Raw genomic sequence first — 13,324 nt, forward strand, 5'->3', positions numbered from 1 at the left:
ATTCTGACTGCTTGGACAGTCTGACCAACCAAAAACCCTCACAAATAACTTATCACCCCCTTTCTCCTCAACTGACAAATCTTAGCTATCCTACCAACAACTGACAGTTAACTCCCAACTGACTGGAACGACTAGCTGGCCAGCAAAAGATTTTCTTCTCATGCTTGGAGTAATATTAGACCTTTAAACATGCCTGGGATCACTTAAATCACCACAGCAGTTTCTACTGCTCAGTGATGGGGTCAGTCTTCCACCATCCCTCTGTGAGAATGACGGTGTGACACCGACTTCCTCACAGGTAAGGCTTCCTAAGAACTGAAACCATGTTTGGCCACAGCATCTCCTTCCTGAGAAGATCTGTGCTTTTCTTTTGCAAGACTGTGTGGTTTCCTTTTGTGTGCTGTGGTCAGTAAGGGATAGGAGGATTTATGACACTTTACTCAGATTATGCTTCCAATGCTCAAAATTGTTTAATTAAGAAAAATGCAGGGAGACGATGTGGCCTTGAAGATGTTATTGGACTAGAACTATCATCCTTACTCATTATCCATGGGAAAAGAATATAGAAAAACAGATAATATGTATCTGTTTTGAAGTTGTCTATGTTGTTGGTATTAGATTAATTGTGAAAAAAACCACAAAAATATAAAGAATAGACAGGAAAGTACTTTGCTTTGCTCCAAGTTCTCTCTCTCTCTCTCTCTCTCTCTCTCTCTCTCTCTCTCTCTCTGTGTGTGTGTGTGTGAGAGAGAGAGAGAGAGAGAGAGATAACTAAGTCAAAATCTCTGCAGAACTTAGAGCTTACAGGAACCTGAGACTCCTATTTTCCTGCTGCTTTCCCCCAGGGAAAACTGCTGTTTAGTGCTCAGTTGGAGCAAACGGCAATTTGGGTTTTCTCCGGGCCGATCTTTGCTCTGATTTGGCACTAAAGAGTGGGTTTTCTCTGGGAAAGGAATGGGGCATGGGGGAAAAATGATCTGAAGCATGCCTAGTAAGCATGGGTCAAGCAGAAAACCATTTGGACTCGTGCTTTCTAGTCATGGGAAAAGCAGAAGTGTGGATGAGCCTATTTGAGTGATTCTGAGAGTGGGCCTTTGTCCCTCCCCTCGCCTGCTCACTGACATCTGAAATGGCACCCCAGCTTCACTCACATTAGTTATAGGCTTTTGTACATGAATCACTAAAAAAGAAGAAGATTTGGACAATTTTTTAATTTGAAATTCATAATTTTCAGATCATATATGCCACAACAGTGCTACCACCTGCAGATTCTTTACAAACTTTAGACAAATATTACTTTTTAAAGGACATCATTGGAGTTGCTATTATTAGCTCAAATACATGGCTATGAAGTTAAAATGCTATCTGCATAAGTCAATTATATGAATGATTACAGCACTTGCAGTTGTTAAAAGGCACAATTATTTTAGACTGCCTTTGCCAGTCCAACTTGGTTGTTCTCCCGGTCAAAGATACTGTAGTATTCTCTGATGAACACGTCTCCTAGGTTCCAACTGCCATCAGATGAGTATCCGAAACCACTAAAGCAGCCAACTTGTTTCTCCTAGAGAGAAGGAAAAGGATAGTCATCACATGCAGGAGGTTCTACAAAAATATCATCCCAGAAAGTAATTGGGTAGCAATGCATACAGTAACATTCCAGCACAAAGAAGGAAGAGTTTCTCCTGAAAAAGTCTCCAAAGGAGATAAATAATGTAGATACAACAACAGTACAATAGTAATAGTGCACAAGACTGTACATTATGTATTTGGCCTCTTAATAAACAGGATGATTTCCCAATCAATACAAACCAGAGAAGTGTACAAATAAGCAAAGTATTGAAAAGTGATAGGAATCCTTCACAATTCCAAAATGCTTTTTGCCTACAAAGGTAGTGGCTGGGGGTGGGGAACACTCCCACTGAAATCATAGAGAGGTGCCTTACGCTGAGTCAGACCACTGGCCCTCTAGAACAGTATTGTCTACAGTTCGACTGACTGAGTTTCATGCAGAAATCTTAGCCAGCCCTACTTGGAAATGCTAGAGATCTTCAAGTTGCAAAGCAAATGCTCTGCCACTGAGCTATGACTCCTCCCTGTGGAGCTGATGAAGAACACAAGAGAATGGTTTCCTATCTCCTCCCCTGCCTTGCCCCCTGCCACAAAGGCAGCATTCAAGTGAATGCAAGAGGCAGTGATTGTACAGATGTACAGCATGGGCCCATCCACATTCCTGTTTGGGCCATGGGATTTTGAAACACTCTAGAATGTATCATCACCACAAGAAGGAGATGAGGGGAGGAAAAATAGTGTTTGCTTCCAGCTTCTGTCTTCTCTGCAACTTCCATGCAAATACTTGGAACACCTGAGCGCTCCATAGATACATTGCTACATTTTGATGGAAGGTGTAATATGCGTCCTGAGGATAAGTGGGCACCCAGGTTTTGCACTAATGGGGGCAACATTCTGGGGATAGGAATAATTATTCTGTGGTCAGAGATACAATATATGTAGTCAGAGATACAATACAATCAATAAATCATGTTGGTATGGAATCGGGATGCTGCTCAGCAGAGCAGAGCCCTTATCCAAATTTGGATTGATTTTTTCCCTATCAGACATGCATGTATTAGCCCAGCATTTCTGACATTTTCAGCATATCTAATATGATTTCCCCCTAAATATTTATTCCATTTTTTCTGTTTTCAGCCCATGTGTTCATAAAGATTTTGCACTTTAAATCTGCCCCAACCCCTTTTGAATTTGCATTCTTATGGCAAGTAAATGAGATTCGAGAACGATTATGTACCTTTAGAGTGTAGGCTGATGGAGGCAAAGGATAGTGGATTCCATTGATTACAAAAACAACGTCTGGCATATTGGAGAGTTTACTGCAGTTGATTTCACTCTGAAAAAAATAAGGAAGAGAGCTGAGTTCTTGTGTTGTTCTGATGATGAAGGAAATGAACTGGCAGACCTCAAGCTTGGTTAAGAAATGCAGTGGACTCGTCCCAGTGCCAGTCTCAGGAAAGAACCTTAAGAGAGAACTTGAGTATTCTGGACTTCCCTTCAGACCATCTAATGTAGCACACATGAACAGTGAATTGAATAGTGCATTGTAGCACAGAAACAGGGCATAGTGTGTTCTCCATCACGGAGAGCACGTGTTGCGGTTGGGGATTCCAAGACACCTTGCTGTTTCTGGGCAGATGGTTTGGTCAACTCGTAAGCAGGGGCGGGCTGTTACTGGGGAAATTTAGATGTTGCCATTTAGTGATTGACAGCCCTATTTGTTAAATACAAGGCACGCAGCAACGGACGTCCTCTTTCGCTGCGTGCTTCGGATCACCCGCCCTCCCTTCCCTAATGTTAGGCTGTTTGCTTGACCTTGCTATTGCCTGTCATGGGGTCATCTGCTTTGGGGCAGGGGCCCGGTAGGAATTTTACCATTTGGCTGATTAGTGTGTGCCACTTGGTTTTCGCCTACCGCGTAGCAAATCATCACAACTTGTAAGGTTTGCGGTTAGGCATTGGTCTGGAATTGGTTGCTGGAGGGGTATGGATTCGGCTGTGCCTGCCCCCCAAAATGCTGCTGCTGGTGGAGGGGTATGGATTCGGCTGTGCCTGCCCCTCCAAAATGCTGCTGCTGCTGCTGCTGCTGAAGGGTTTTACCGTTAAAGGAACCCAGGGGCTCCCCCATGCTTTTGTCCGAAACCCCCTGGCAAGGGGCTAGGGCCATGCAAGCCGCTGGGAGCATGCTGGGGAGAGGTGAGGCATGGTTCCCAGCCCCGTCTCTCTCCCCAGGTGACTTAACTTCCTGACTTCGCGGGGGGTGCGAATGTCAGAGCTGTCCCCGTGCGGGGGCAGTTAGTGCTACCAATGCCTAAGCAACCACTCACATTACTGTATTTGAATAAAGTTGTGGCCAAAATTATGCCAAAAAATTTAAACAAAAATTAAGTGTCAATTGTGTTTTCCTTTGGGGTGTATTGGGGACCTCGACACGCAACTAGCTGAAGATTGCAAACAAATAAACTCAAAGCTTTGAGTCCAGTCTTCATATCCCAAACCATATCCTCTCAATTAAGATGATACAACCACCCATTCTAAATTCTGCTCTGAGACCAAATTCCCCATTCTAAAGGGATGCTGATGCCATGCTGACATACTGAATCTGTATGTCTGTTCTTTCTTGAAATATTCTGTTTGGGGAAAATAGATATCACAACTGGGAATACAACTGTTTTGAGGAGAGGCAATGGTACTAGATAATAGCAGCAAAGCCTGCCCCCCTCTCTCTGCAGATGGAGTGCAAAAGAATTGTGCACCTTTCATATTTGTACTGAAGAAGGACCTTCCGCAAGTTTAAGGTTGCATGACAAGGTACATCTGCTGAACTTCCTTCTTCTGCATAACTCTTAAAGGTCCTCTTTTGCCAAGAGCCAATAAACCCATGAAAAACATATCCTCACTTCAGCTAACTTTGTTAATTCAACATTAGGCCCATTTTTTCATTGGATGTCACACTGGTCCAGCCAAACCCCAGTTTGTTTCCTTTTCCTGCTCTTACCATTGCCTCTCCTTCCTGCACTCTCACTACATACTCACAAAGCCTTGCATGCCATATCCCCTATGCTCAGGCACATTAGTGTGCATGAGCAATACCATGAAGAACTGTGAAGACTAGGACTGGGATGCAAGCAGGAATCCGAGGTCAAGCCTAATCTTAAGCACCTTACGGCTTCCAGGTGGAAAAATCAAAATTGGAGACAGAACTGTTAGAACCCAGTACTAAGAATTTGTCCAAAATGTACAATTTGCTGCTGAAATGGAATACACAAGATGAAACGGTTAAATCGGTCATGATTAAATGGGCTCAGGACATTGGTCATAATATCTTGTTTGCTGATTGGGAAAAGTTGTGGACCACCGGGATGAAATTTACGGCATGTAATGCCTTAAGAGAAAACATTATGAAAATGATATATAGGTGGTACATAACCCCAGTCAAGCTTGCAAAGATTTACCATGTGCCTGACAACAAATGTTGGAAATGTAAAGAAACTGAAGGTACATTTTTTCATCTTTGGTGGACTTGCCCGAAGATTAAGGCATTCTGGGAAATGATCTATAATGAACTTAAAAAGGTATTTAAATATACTTTCCCCAAGAAACCAGAGGCCTTTCTCTTGGGTATTGTCGGCCAAGGGGTGTTAAAGACGGATATAACTTTCTTTATGTATGCTACAACAGCAGCTAGAATACTCATTGCGAAGTACTGGAAGACGCAAGAACTACCCACACTGGAAGAATGGCAGATGAAGGTGATAGACTATATGGGCTTGGCAGAAATGACGAGCAGAATCCGAAACCAGGGAAGAGAAGCAGCGCAAGAAGAATGGAAAAAATTCAAGGACTATTTAAAGAAATATTACAAAGTTAATGAAAGTTAGAATGATGTTGGACTGGAAAGTAAATGGTTACTATTAGTAATGGTTAAGACAAGGAGAATAAGGAAGAATAGTCTAAATTTAAATTAAAATAAGGGAAGATTTGCTGAACAATCGATAAGAATTTGGAATACAGAAAGGGGAGGCATGAGGAAGTCGGGGAAGATAGGATATGAAATTAGGATATGAAATGATACATGTTTTTTGTTTTGTTTTTGTCTTTGTATGTTTATGTTTGTTGTGTTGTGTCTATATGGAAAAATAAAAATATTATAAAAAAATAATAATAATAATCTTAAGCACCTTACTCTGCTTGTATCTGAAATGTGAGCTCAGCTAATGATATGGGGTCTCTTTCAGCTACTGTGTGAAGACAATGGCCAAAAAGTAAAACTTACCATGCCAAAGTGCGTTGGAGTGGCTCCAATGGCTTTTTCGATTTTAATCATATCATATTTTGGGCCAAGCAAGAGGGATGTCCCTGTATCAACGATTCCGTGGCATCCACCTTTGCAGGCAATCTCTGTACCATTCACTAAAATGCTGAGAAATGAGAAATCATTAGACTGTGACATAGAACATTCATTGGATCAGACCACTGGTCCATCGAGCTCAGTATAGTCTATGGTGAATGGCAGCAGCTCTCCAGGATTTAAAATGCGGGGTTCTTCTAACCACGTTTGGAGATATCAGTTATTAAACCTGGGATCTTCTGCATGCAAAACATAGGCCCTACCACTGAGATACAACCCTTCCCCAAACATGGACTTAAAACAAAATGGATAGTGGGATATGATAAGTGGTTTCAGGAAGCTATCAATCCCTATGCAGCTTAGGTTCTCCATTGTGATAGCCAATATTACATCACATATTGGAAGCTGTAGGCGGTAGTAAAGCAAAATGCATGAACTATTGATTGTAAGGTCTTCAGGGCAGGAACCTGTCCTTATATACACTGTAGATCACCATGAACATAATAAATAAATAAATAAATAAATATGATAATAACATTGACAATTCATCCTAACAACTGACATCTTGCAAATACAAAGTAAACTACATATTAGTATTTACATTTTATTGCAAATCCTTCTCTTCATTTCCTTTTGTGCCTTATATTTTTAGCTAGCCAATAACTAGGGCTGGATCTGCACTGATATGTAAAAACGCCACTGAAGGATTTTATTTTAAAGTTACATGGCTCTCAATGTAATTTCTCATTGCCAACTGATTGCGTCTCTGCAGTACAGCGCTGGTGTCATATTTTTATAACACATTTTAATGTTATAACTGACCAGTATAGATTTGGCCAATGAATATTAGTCACAAAAAATTTCCAGTGTTATTGTAGACGGCACCTACTTTCCCTTGTGGCAGTCCATATGTTAAGAATACCTTAATGCTACAACATCAACTACTAATAATAATTCCTGCTTACCTATCCAGTGCAATCTGCCAAAAACCCGACTGATAATTAACAGGTATCCAATTAATACGACCAGTATAGTGAGACTGATCAATTCCACCAAAAATGAACTCACTTCCTCTTTTCTTTCTGAAACATGAATATATGGTGTGCTGTTAGCAAGCCATTCATTCAGAATAAGTTGAACTGCATGTTAAAAAATGAATGTATCATATTCTTGTACCTCTGTGCAAATTACTACCGAAAGAGGAAAAAAAGAAAGGAACATTCGTAATGCAACAGTATCTAATTGTGAACAATGAAGGCTCTAAGATTCTGAAAGGTGAATGCTTTTCCTGTTTTGTTCTCCATATCACCATGCTTCCTGTTCTGCTTTGTACATCACACACTGACTTCCCCCTTCATAATCTTCGTAAGATTTGTTCTTCCCTAATTGGTTTTCATTGTGATTTTAAGGGAGCCAGTTTGGAGCAGTGGAGGCCATTCTGCAGAAGGGGCCTCTACTCCACCAACCTCAGTTTACCTCCAGCCAGCCTCACCTGCCTGCCTGCCTGCACCCAGTCCAGGGAGTGTCATTGCCTGTGAGATGCCTTCCCCTCAGTCAGTCTTACTGCTGCCATTATATACACAGCAGGGAGGAGAATGGGGAAGAAAGCGAGAATTGGTTGTCTTTGCTTGTGACTGGCTCTGCTTCTACATACTGTTTGCTTTCCTGCCTTCTGCCCTAGAAAGGCTAGCTGACATCACTCCACCCTTCACTCTGGCCTTTGTCTATCTGACTACTAGCAAGTAGAAGGAGGGGGTCCCACTTATTTGCTGCCTAGCACAGAGATCCTTCCTTTGTTGCCTGGATAACTCATCACCTAGGCTATCACTTCAGCAAAGAAGCTAGCCTAGCTATTCCAGGAATTCGAATCCTCGATTAGATTGTTGGACCCAGGAATTAAAAGGGTCTTGCCATACAGCCTACGCCTCTCACAACTCATAACAATACATTTTGCTGACTACTTGACCTTAAAAATAGTCAGGTGAAAAGGTCTTTGTAATACTGTCCTCCCATTATTCTGGATGGGGTACAGTTGCAATTGGGAACAAAGATTCCATAAGTGTCTTTAGGTAGGATGGTCTCAAGGTGATCCAATATTAAATTAAAATCAAAAGCGATGTGAGCTATACTGATGAGATATAATCTAATTTCCTATTCTGCATTTACATAAATTATAGAATGCTCTTCGTCTTCACTCTCAGCCTCAACTCTCTACCTTCCCACATCAACATAGTTCACCTGAACTTGGCTCTTCCCTTAAAGCAAAGCTCTTCTTTCAACAAATCAACTTAGCAGTAAAGCAAAATAGTATTTACCTGCTGAGATAAACAGAAAATTGGTGTTTCTCAAGGAAGCCTTCCTTCATCAGGCTATCAAAGAACGGAGTTGCTTTTTCTTCAGAAAGGGAGGGGTAGGCTAAGCCCAGGATCCCATCAAATGTCATGTTGACAAAGGCTTTACCTGGCTCAGTGGTACTCAAGCCAAATCCCTGATGAGAAATGGAAAGACTGGATACCTAGGAGAGAAGCAAAGTATCTCCTTACTTTTATATCAAGCTGTGAAGTACAGAGCAGGGTTTTACTAGTGATGTTCATCTGCTTATTGACACACACACACACACACACACACACACACACACACACGTGATGTATTGAAGGTGCAGCCCTGTGCATGTTAACAAAAAGGAAACCTCATCAAACAGTGTTCTGTCTTGCTTTTCTTTTTAAACATGTATGGAATTTGGCTTTCCAGAGAATAATATTCAAATGTAGATAGTGGGTAAGTGTGACTTACATCCCAGTTTTAAACCTCTTTATTCAGAAGTAAATCTCAACAATTTCACTTACGTTTACTTCAGGATCCCATGATTTTGTACTGCTTCAATTTCGTATTGCTTTGATGCTAACAATGGCAATTAAAAATCAAGAAATCAATGGACTATGCTGCTACGTGGGGAATGCTTTGATGTACATTAAAAAACAAACTCAGGGTTGGCATGTTCCCATCATTTTTTATTTTATTTGGCAGTAGCCCTTTCTGCTTCCTCCCCCAAAATAGTATTCTCATTTTCTTGATTGATATTGGATTGAACCTTTCTATGTTATGAAGTGATATCTAACTATGTATCACAGATCTATCATAGTAAGTCACCAGTTGGTTCTTTTTTGTTGTATTGTATAATGTTTCGATTACTCAGTAAAGTCTTTTTAAACAAAAAACAAAACAGCTATTAAGTTAAAATATATTTTGTTTTGAGTTCCTTTATATGCATCCATCTGCAGCTACATCTACATATGTATTTATGTATATATGTATATGTATGTGTGTGTGTGTTTCCAGAGAAAATAATGGGCTGTTTTGTTTTTCCTGCGTTAAAGTTTGAGTTCCAGCATTCAAACAGGCTGAGATTCACTGACCTTGGAAATGCACAGAACCAATAACTGAGTATAACATTGTACTGTACCTATATAATACTATTAGTTTACCTTAACTGTATCAAATACCAAGATTCCTTTCATGCTTCCGGTCCCATACACAATGTGGAAGTGTTTTCCTGTTCTGCGGAAGGTAGAAGACTTAGATGAGTCAAACCTCCGATGTTTTACTAAAAGTAAAAAAGAAAGAAAGCATTAAATAGATATAAAAATAGTGTTTAATTAATAATAGATATCAGGCAGAAATCACAGTATAAAATAAAACTATTGTAAAATTTTAAAGTAAAGGGTGTTTGGAAAATACTAGCAATCTTGTTAGTCTACCTGCAGGAAATATTTAGATAAAATTGGGAGCTATTATTATTTAACTGAATAAATTTTACCCAATACAAAATGATTCCCTGATATTGAAACTTGAATCTTTCTTTCCCTCCCCCATCTCTCTCTCTCTCTCTCTCTCTCTCCCCACACACATGCATATATTCATTCTAACATTTTCGTACCATTAACTAAAAATGTCTGTGTTCGATGATGGGAATTGAGTTTCACACAACCAAATCCACTTGATATTCTTGTATACTCTTATGCGTGTTTACTCAGAAGTAATGCCTCTAATGGACTTTGATGGCACTTCCTTCCAGGAAAGTGGGTATATAGGATTGGAGGCTCACTCGTCAATCCAATGCATATTTATTCAGAAGCAAGTCCCTATGCATTCAGTGAGTCCTAGGTAACTGGAATTATAGCCTCAACCAGACTCCGGATTTCTGGTTGTGAAATAATGAGCCCATTCCTTATAGCTCCCCACCACCACTTTTACACCTGACTAACATGTTTGACTACATTGAGGTACTCAGTTACTTACGGCATGCCTCACTACTGCACTTGACAGATGGTACCCAGAGATCGGATGACCCAGTGTCAAAAACAACAGAGAACTTCTGTGGCGGGGTTCCAATGTAGATTGTTCCATAGTATTCGAGCTGTTGATTTATAAAACAAATACACTTTGTAACACTTATTTTGGTTACTTCTCTCTTTTTGAAAATTTTAGTTCCTCACAGATATGCAAGTTAATCACTGTAAATTTGAGTGCCACATAACTAACTGAAGGGTGGAAGCAGGAAATAGATTCTTGGCAAAGATTGGTTCATGCAGAAAGGGGATTTTCCCCCCTCAAATAAATGAAGAATAAGCATCAAAATGTTCAAGCTGAATGCACAGAAACGTAACCTACAATCAGCAAAGATACAACAGCAGGGCTACCAATTTTCCCCAGTGTCCTTCTGTGCATAGTCAGTAAGGTAAAATAATATTTTTCTGGCTCACATCACCCCAACTTGCCCTACATGTGGTTCAGTAGGGTGGCCAGATGCAAAGGAAGTCGGGACTCACAGACCTTTCATGGATGTGTAGAATTAGGGTTGTTATTTAGTAAAGGGCATTTCAGCAGGTGTTAAGTTTGCATGATGAGAAATCACTCCTGTTGGAAATATCAAAGGTGCATCTAGCTCCCTCCAGGTGTCAACGGGATTTCAAAGTGCTTAACTATGGGTGGATCATGGGTACAATCCATCCAAAGTTAGTTTCAACATGTCCCATAGAAATCAACAAGGCTTTAACCTAGCCATGACTAAAACGTATTCGGTTGCTTTTAGTGGGAATCACTAAGTCTTGCTTAATTGTGCCTGTTATGTTCTTAAGCCTGCATGCCGAGATAAATATAAAAAGGATCTCAACTGAGCCTCATGTATATATTTGGGAATGTTGTTCTGCAGCACAGCAAATTGATAAAAGCAAAACATGAACTCACATCCAAGAAATCCAGAAGCGGTTCCTTAGACACGTGGCCATTTTTTGCAAAAGGGAGGTATTGACAAAAGAAGCCATAACAGTGTTTCAAAAGAAAATCTTCCAACAAGTTTTCCTCCCTGAGAATCTTTCTTAGACTCTTCCTCCTCTCCAAAGAAATCCTGGTACAAAAGAAACAAACAACAACAACAACGTATTTATATGCCACCCGTCTGACTGTGTTACCCCAACCACTCTGAGTGGCTTACAACAGATTAAAACACAGTAAGATATCAAACACTTCAAACTTCCATATACAGGGCTCCCTTTAGATGTCCTCTAAAAGTCAGGTAGTTGTTTATTTCCTTCACATCTGATGGGAGGGCATTCCACAGGGCGGGCACCACTACCGAGAAGGCCCTCTGCCTCGTTCCTTCAGGGAGGGTGCAACTACTGAAAAGGCCCCCTATCTGGTTCCCTGTAATGTGCTTATTTTGCAATTAGTCTTTCCACTCTATAGTCCAAAACTTAAGAATAGGTTTGATGCAGTGTGTATATATGTATATATACACACAAATATAAGTGTATACACACACACACACATATATATTCTTAGATTTGTAGATACAATTCACACTCCCTTTCCTCTCTTGCTTGATTAGTTAATCAGAAAGCACATATGTCTGTGAAATAAATATCAGCAATATAACAATAACTTACTTAAAGAGACATTCGGAGAGAGTAATAATGGTGAAGAGAACTGTAAGGCACTTCATCCTGCTTGTTCAGCAGAGGCTGCTCCAGTTTCTCTAGTGTTTGTTGCAGAAATGCTCTTATTTTATAGCTCCTTGTGAAGTATTCAATGTTATTGGAAGGGTGAATTATGATATTTCATCACAGAAAGCCCCTCCCATTCCAGGAAACCAAAACTGACCAGTCATATTTCTTTGTAAATATGCTGAAATTTTCCCTAAGGTGTATCCTCATCATAAAATATTTTCAGTTATAAATAAATCCAGTGAATAAATTACCATGCATTATATTTTCATATCTTTTTTGAAACCATGAAGATGTGCTGATGGTCAATGCAGGCCAGTAGTCTTCAACCAGTCCAGACTCAAGACTAGAGATAGTGGAGAAATTCATCCAGGCAAACTGAACAGGCCCATGGTTTGCGTGTCCATTGTCTTTGTGGTCTTGCTTACAGAGAAATATGGTGGCTTTCCAATACAGGGGCTGAGCTTGCTTGCTTGTTTGTCTTTGAGAATTTTGCCAGTTTGGCAACATTGCTTTCTATACAATTCAATCAGCTTCTGTCAGACTTGGCATCTGAACTGAAGTGCCTGCTACTACTGAAATCTGTATTTGCTTTAACTTCAGTCTCATTGATTGATTGTGGGGGAAATGATGTTAGCCATTAACTAATAACATTCACCATCTTATTCTTGTCTCTCCCACCCCTGCCCCCTGTGACTATAGCCTCCTTCCTGCATTTTCTTAGTCCTTTCTCTGTTGCCACTTACAGGTCTTCCCTCCTTTCACAATTCTTCCTTTTGTCAGCTCTCTGCCTGTCCCCTTTCCCTCTCTGTTGACACCTTCGTCTACCTTCTCTTTGCCTAATCACACAGCGGAGTCCTCTATTTCTCTCACCATATTCTACTGTCTTTCACCAGCTTTTATTGCTTTTCTTATAGGCATTCAAAGCCATTCCATCACGCTCCTATGACCCAATAAGAATTAGCTAAAATCATCTCTCCACCCCTTCTTCACACACGTAAATCTACTTCTGATGCACATGGAAAGTTTAGCACATATTTCTTCATGTGTAGCTCACCAGAACATTAAAAAAAATAAAAGTGTTGGTGTGAGGCTGGGTAAAATGGGCATATGACCTGACCAGATACCCTGAGAAGGGTACATATGAAGCAGGATGAAGGTGAATGGCAACAGGGCCACTTGAGGCATTAGGAACGTGACAACTGAACAGAGAGACCTCTAAATGGATCCCTTCTCTCTGCCCAGCAAGGAACTTTTCCCTTCACCCAGTCCTATTGCAGGTTGCTGGGAGTATTGTTGGCATAAACATGTGTTCCGGCTCCCTCCAATTCTTACCACCTTCAACCACCAGATTCCTGCCATCACTGGTAGGGTCCAGAGGATGCCATCATGGCAGCAA

The 13,324-nt window shown here is 40.6% G+C and overlaps 1 protein-coding gene across 2 annotated transcripts; it reads right to left on the minus strand.

Annotated features, from left to right (window-relative positions):
* Nucleotides 1-1,238: 1,238 nt before the first annotated feature.
* On the minus strand, nt 1,239-11,956 carry LOC310765321 (embryonic pepsinogen-like). Of its 2 annotated transcripts, XM_083620131.1 has the most exons (9): nt 11,869-11,956; nt 11,171-11,330; nt 10,223-10,340; nt 9,409-9,527; nt 8,239-8,438; nt 6,889-7,005; nt 5,849-5,993; nt 2,810-2,908; nt 1,239-1,564 (listed from the first exon to the last, which is right to left on the minus strand). In XM_083620131.1, exons 1-9 carry the CDS (start codon nt 11,922-11,924, stop codon nt 1,427-1,429), a joined length of 1,152 nt encoding a protein of 383 aa, XP_083476257.1. In that variant the 5' UTR covers nt 11,925-11,956; the 3' UTR covers nt 1,239-1,426. The 2 variants fall into 2 exon arrangements, 1 of the variants encoding a protein (XP_083476257.1); XR_014549526.1 differs by lacking the exons at nt 1,239-1,564; nt 2,810-2,908 and adding an exon at nt 4,012-4,734 and having other exon boundaries at nt 5,754-5,993.
* Between the last annotated feature and the right edge of the window lie 1,368 nt (nt 11,957-13,324).

The sequence above is a fragment of the Podarcis filfolensis genome (assembly GCF_964270895.1).
Source record: "Podarcis filfolensis genome assembly, chromosome: 6".
NCBI lineage: Eukaryota > Metazoa > Chordata > Lepidosauria > Squamata > Lacertidae > Podarcis > Podarcis filfolensis.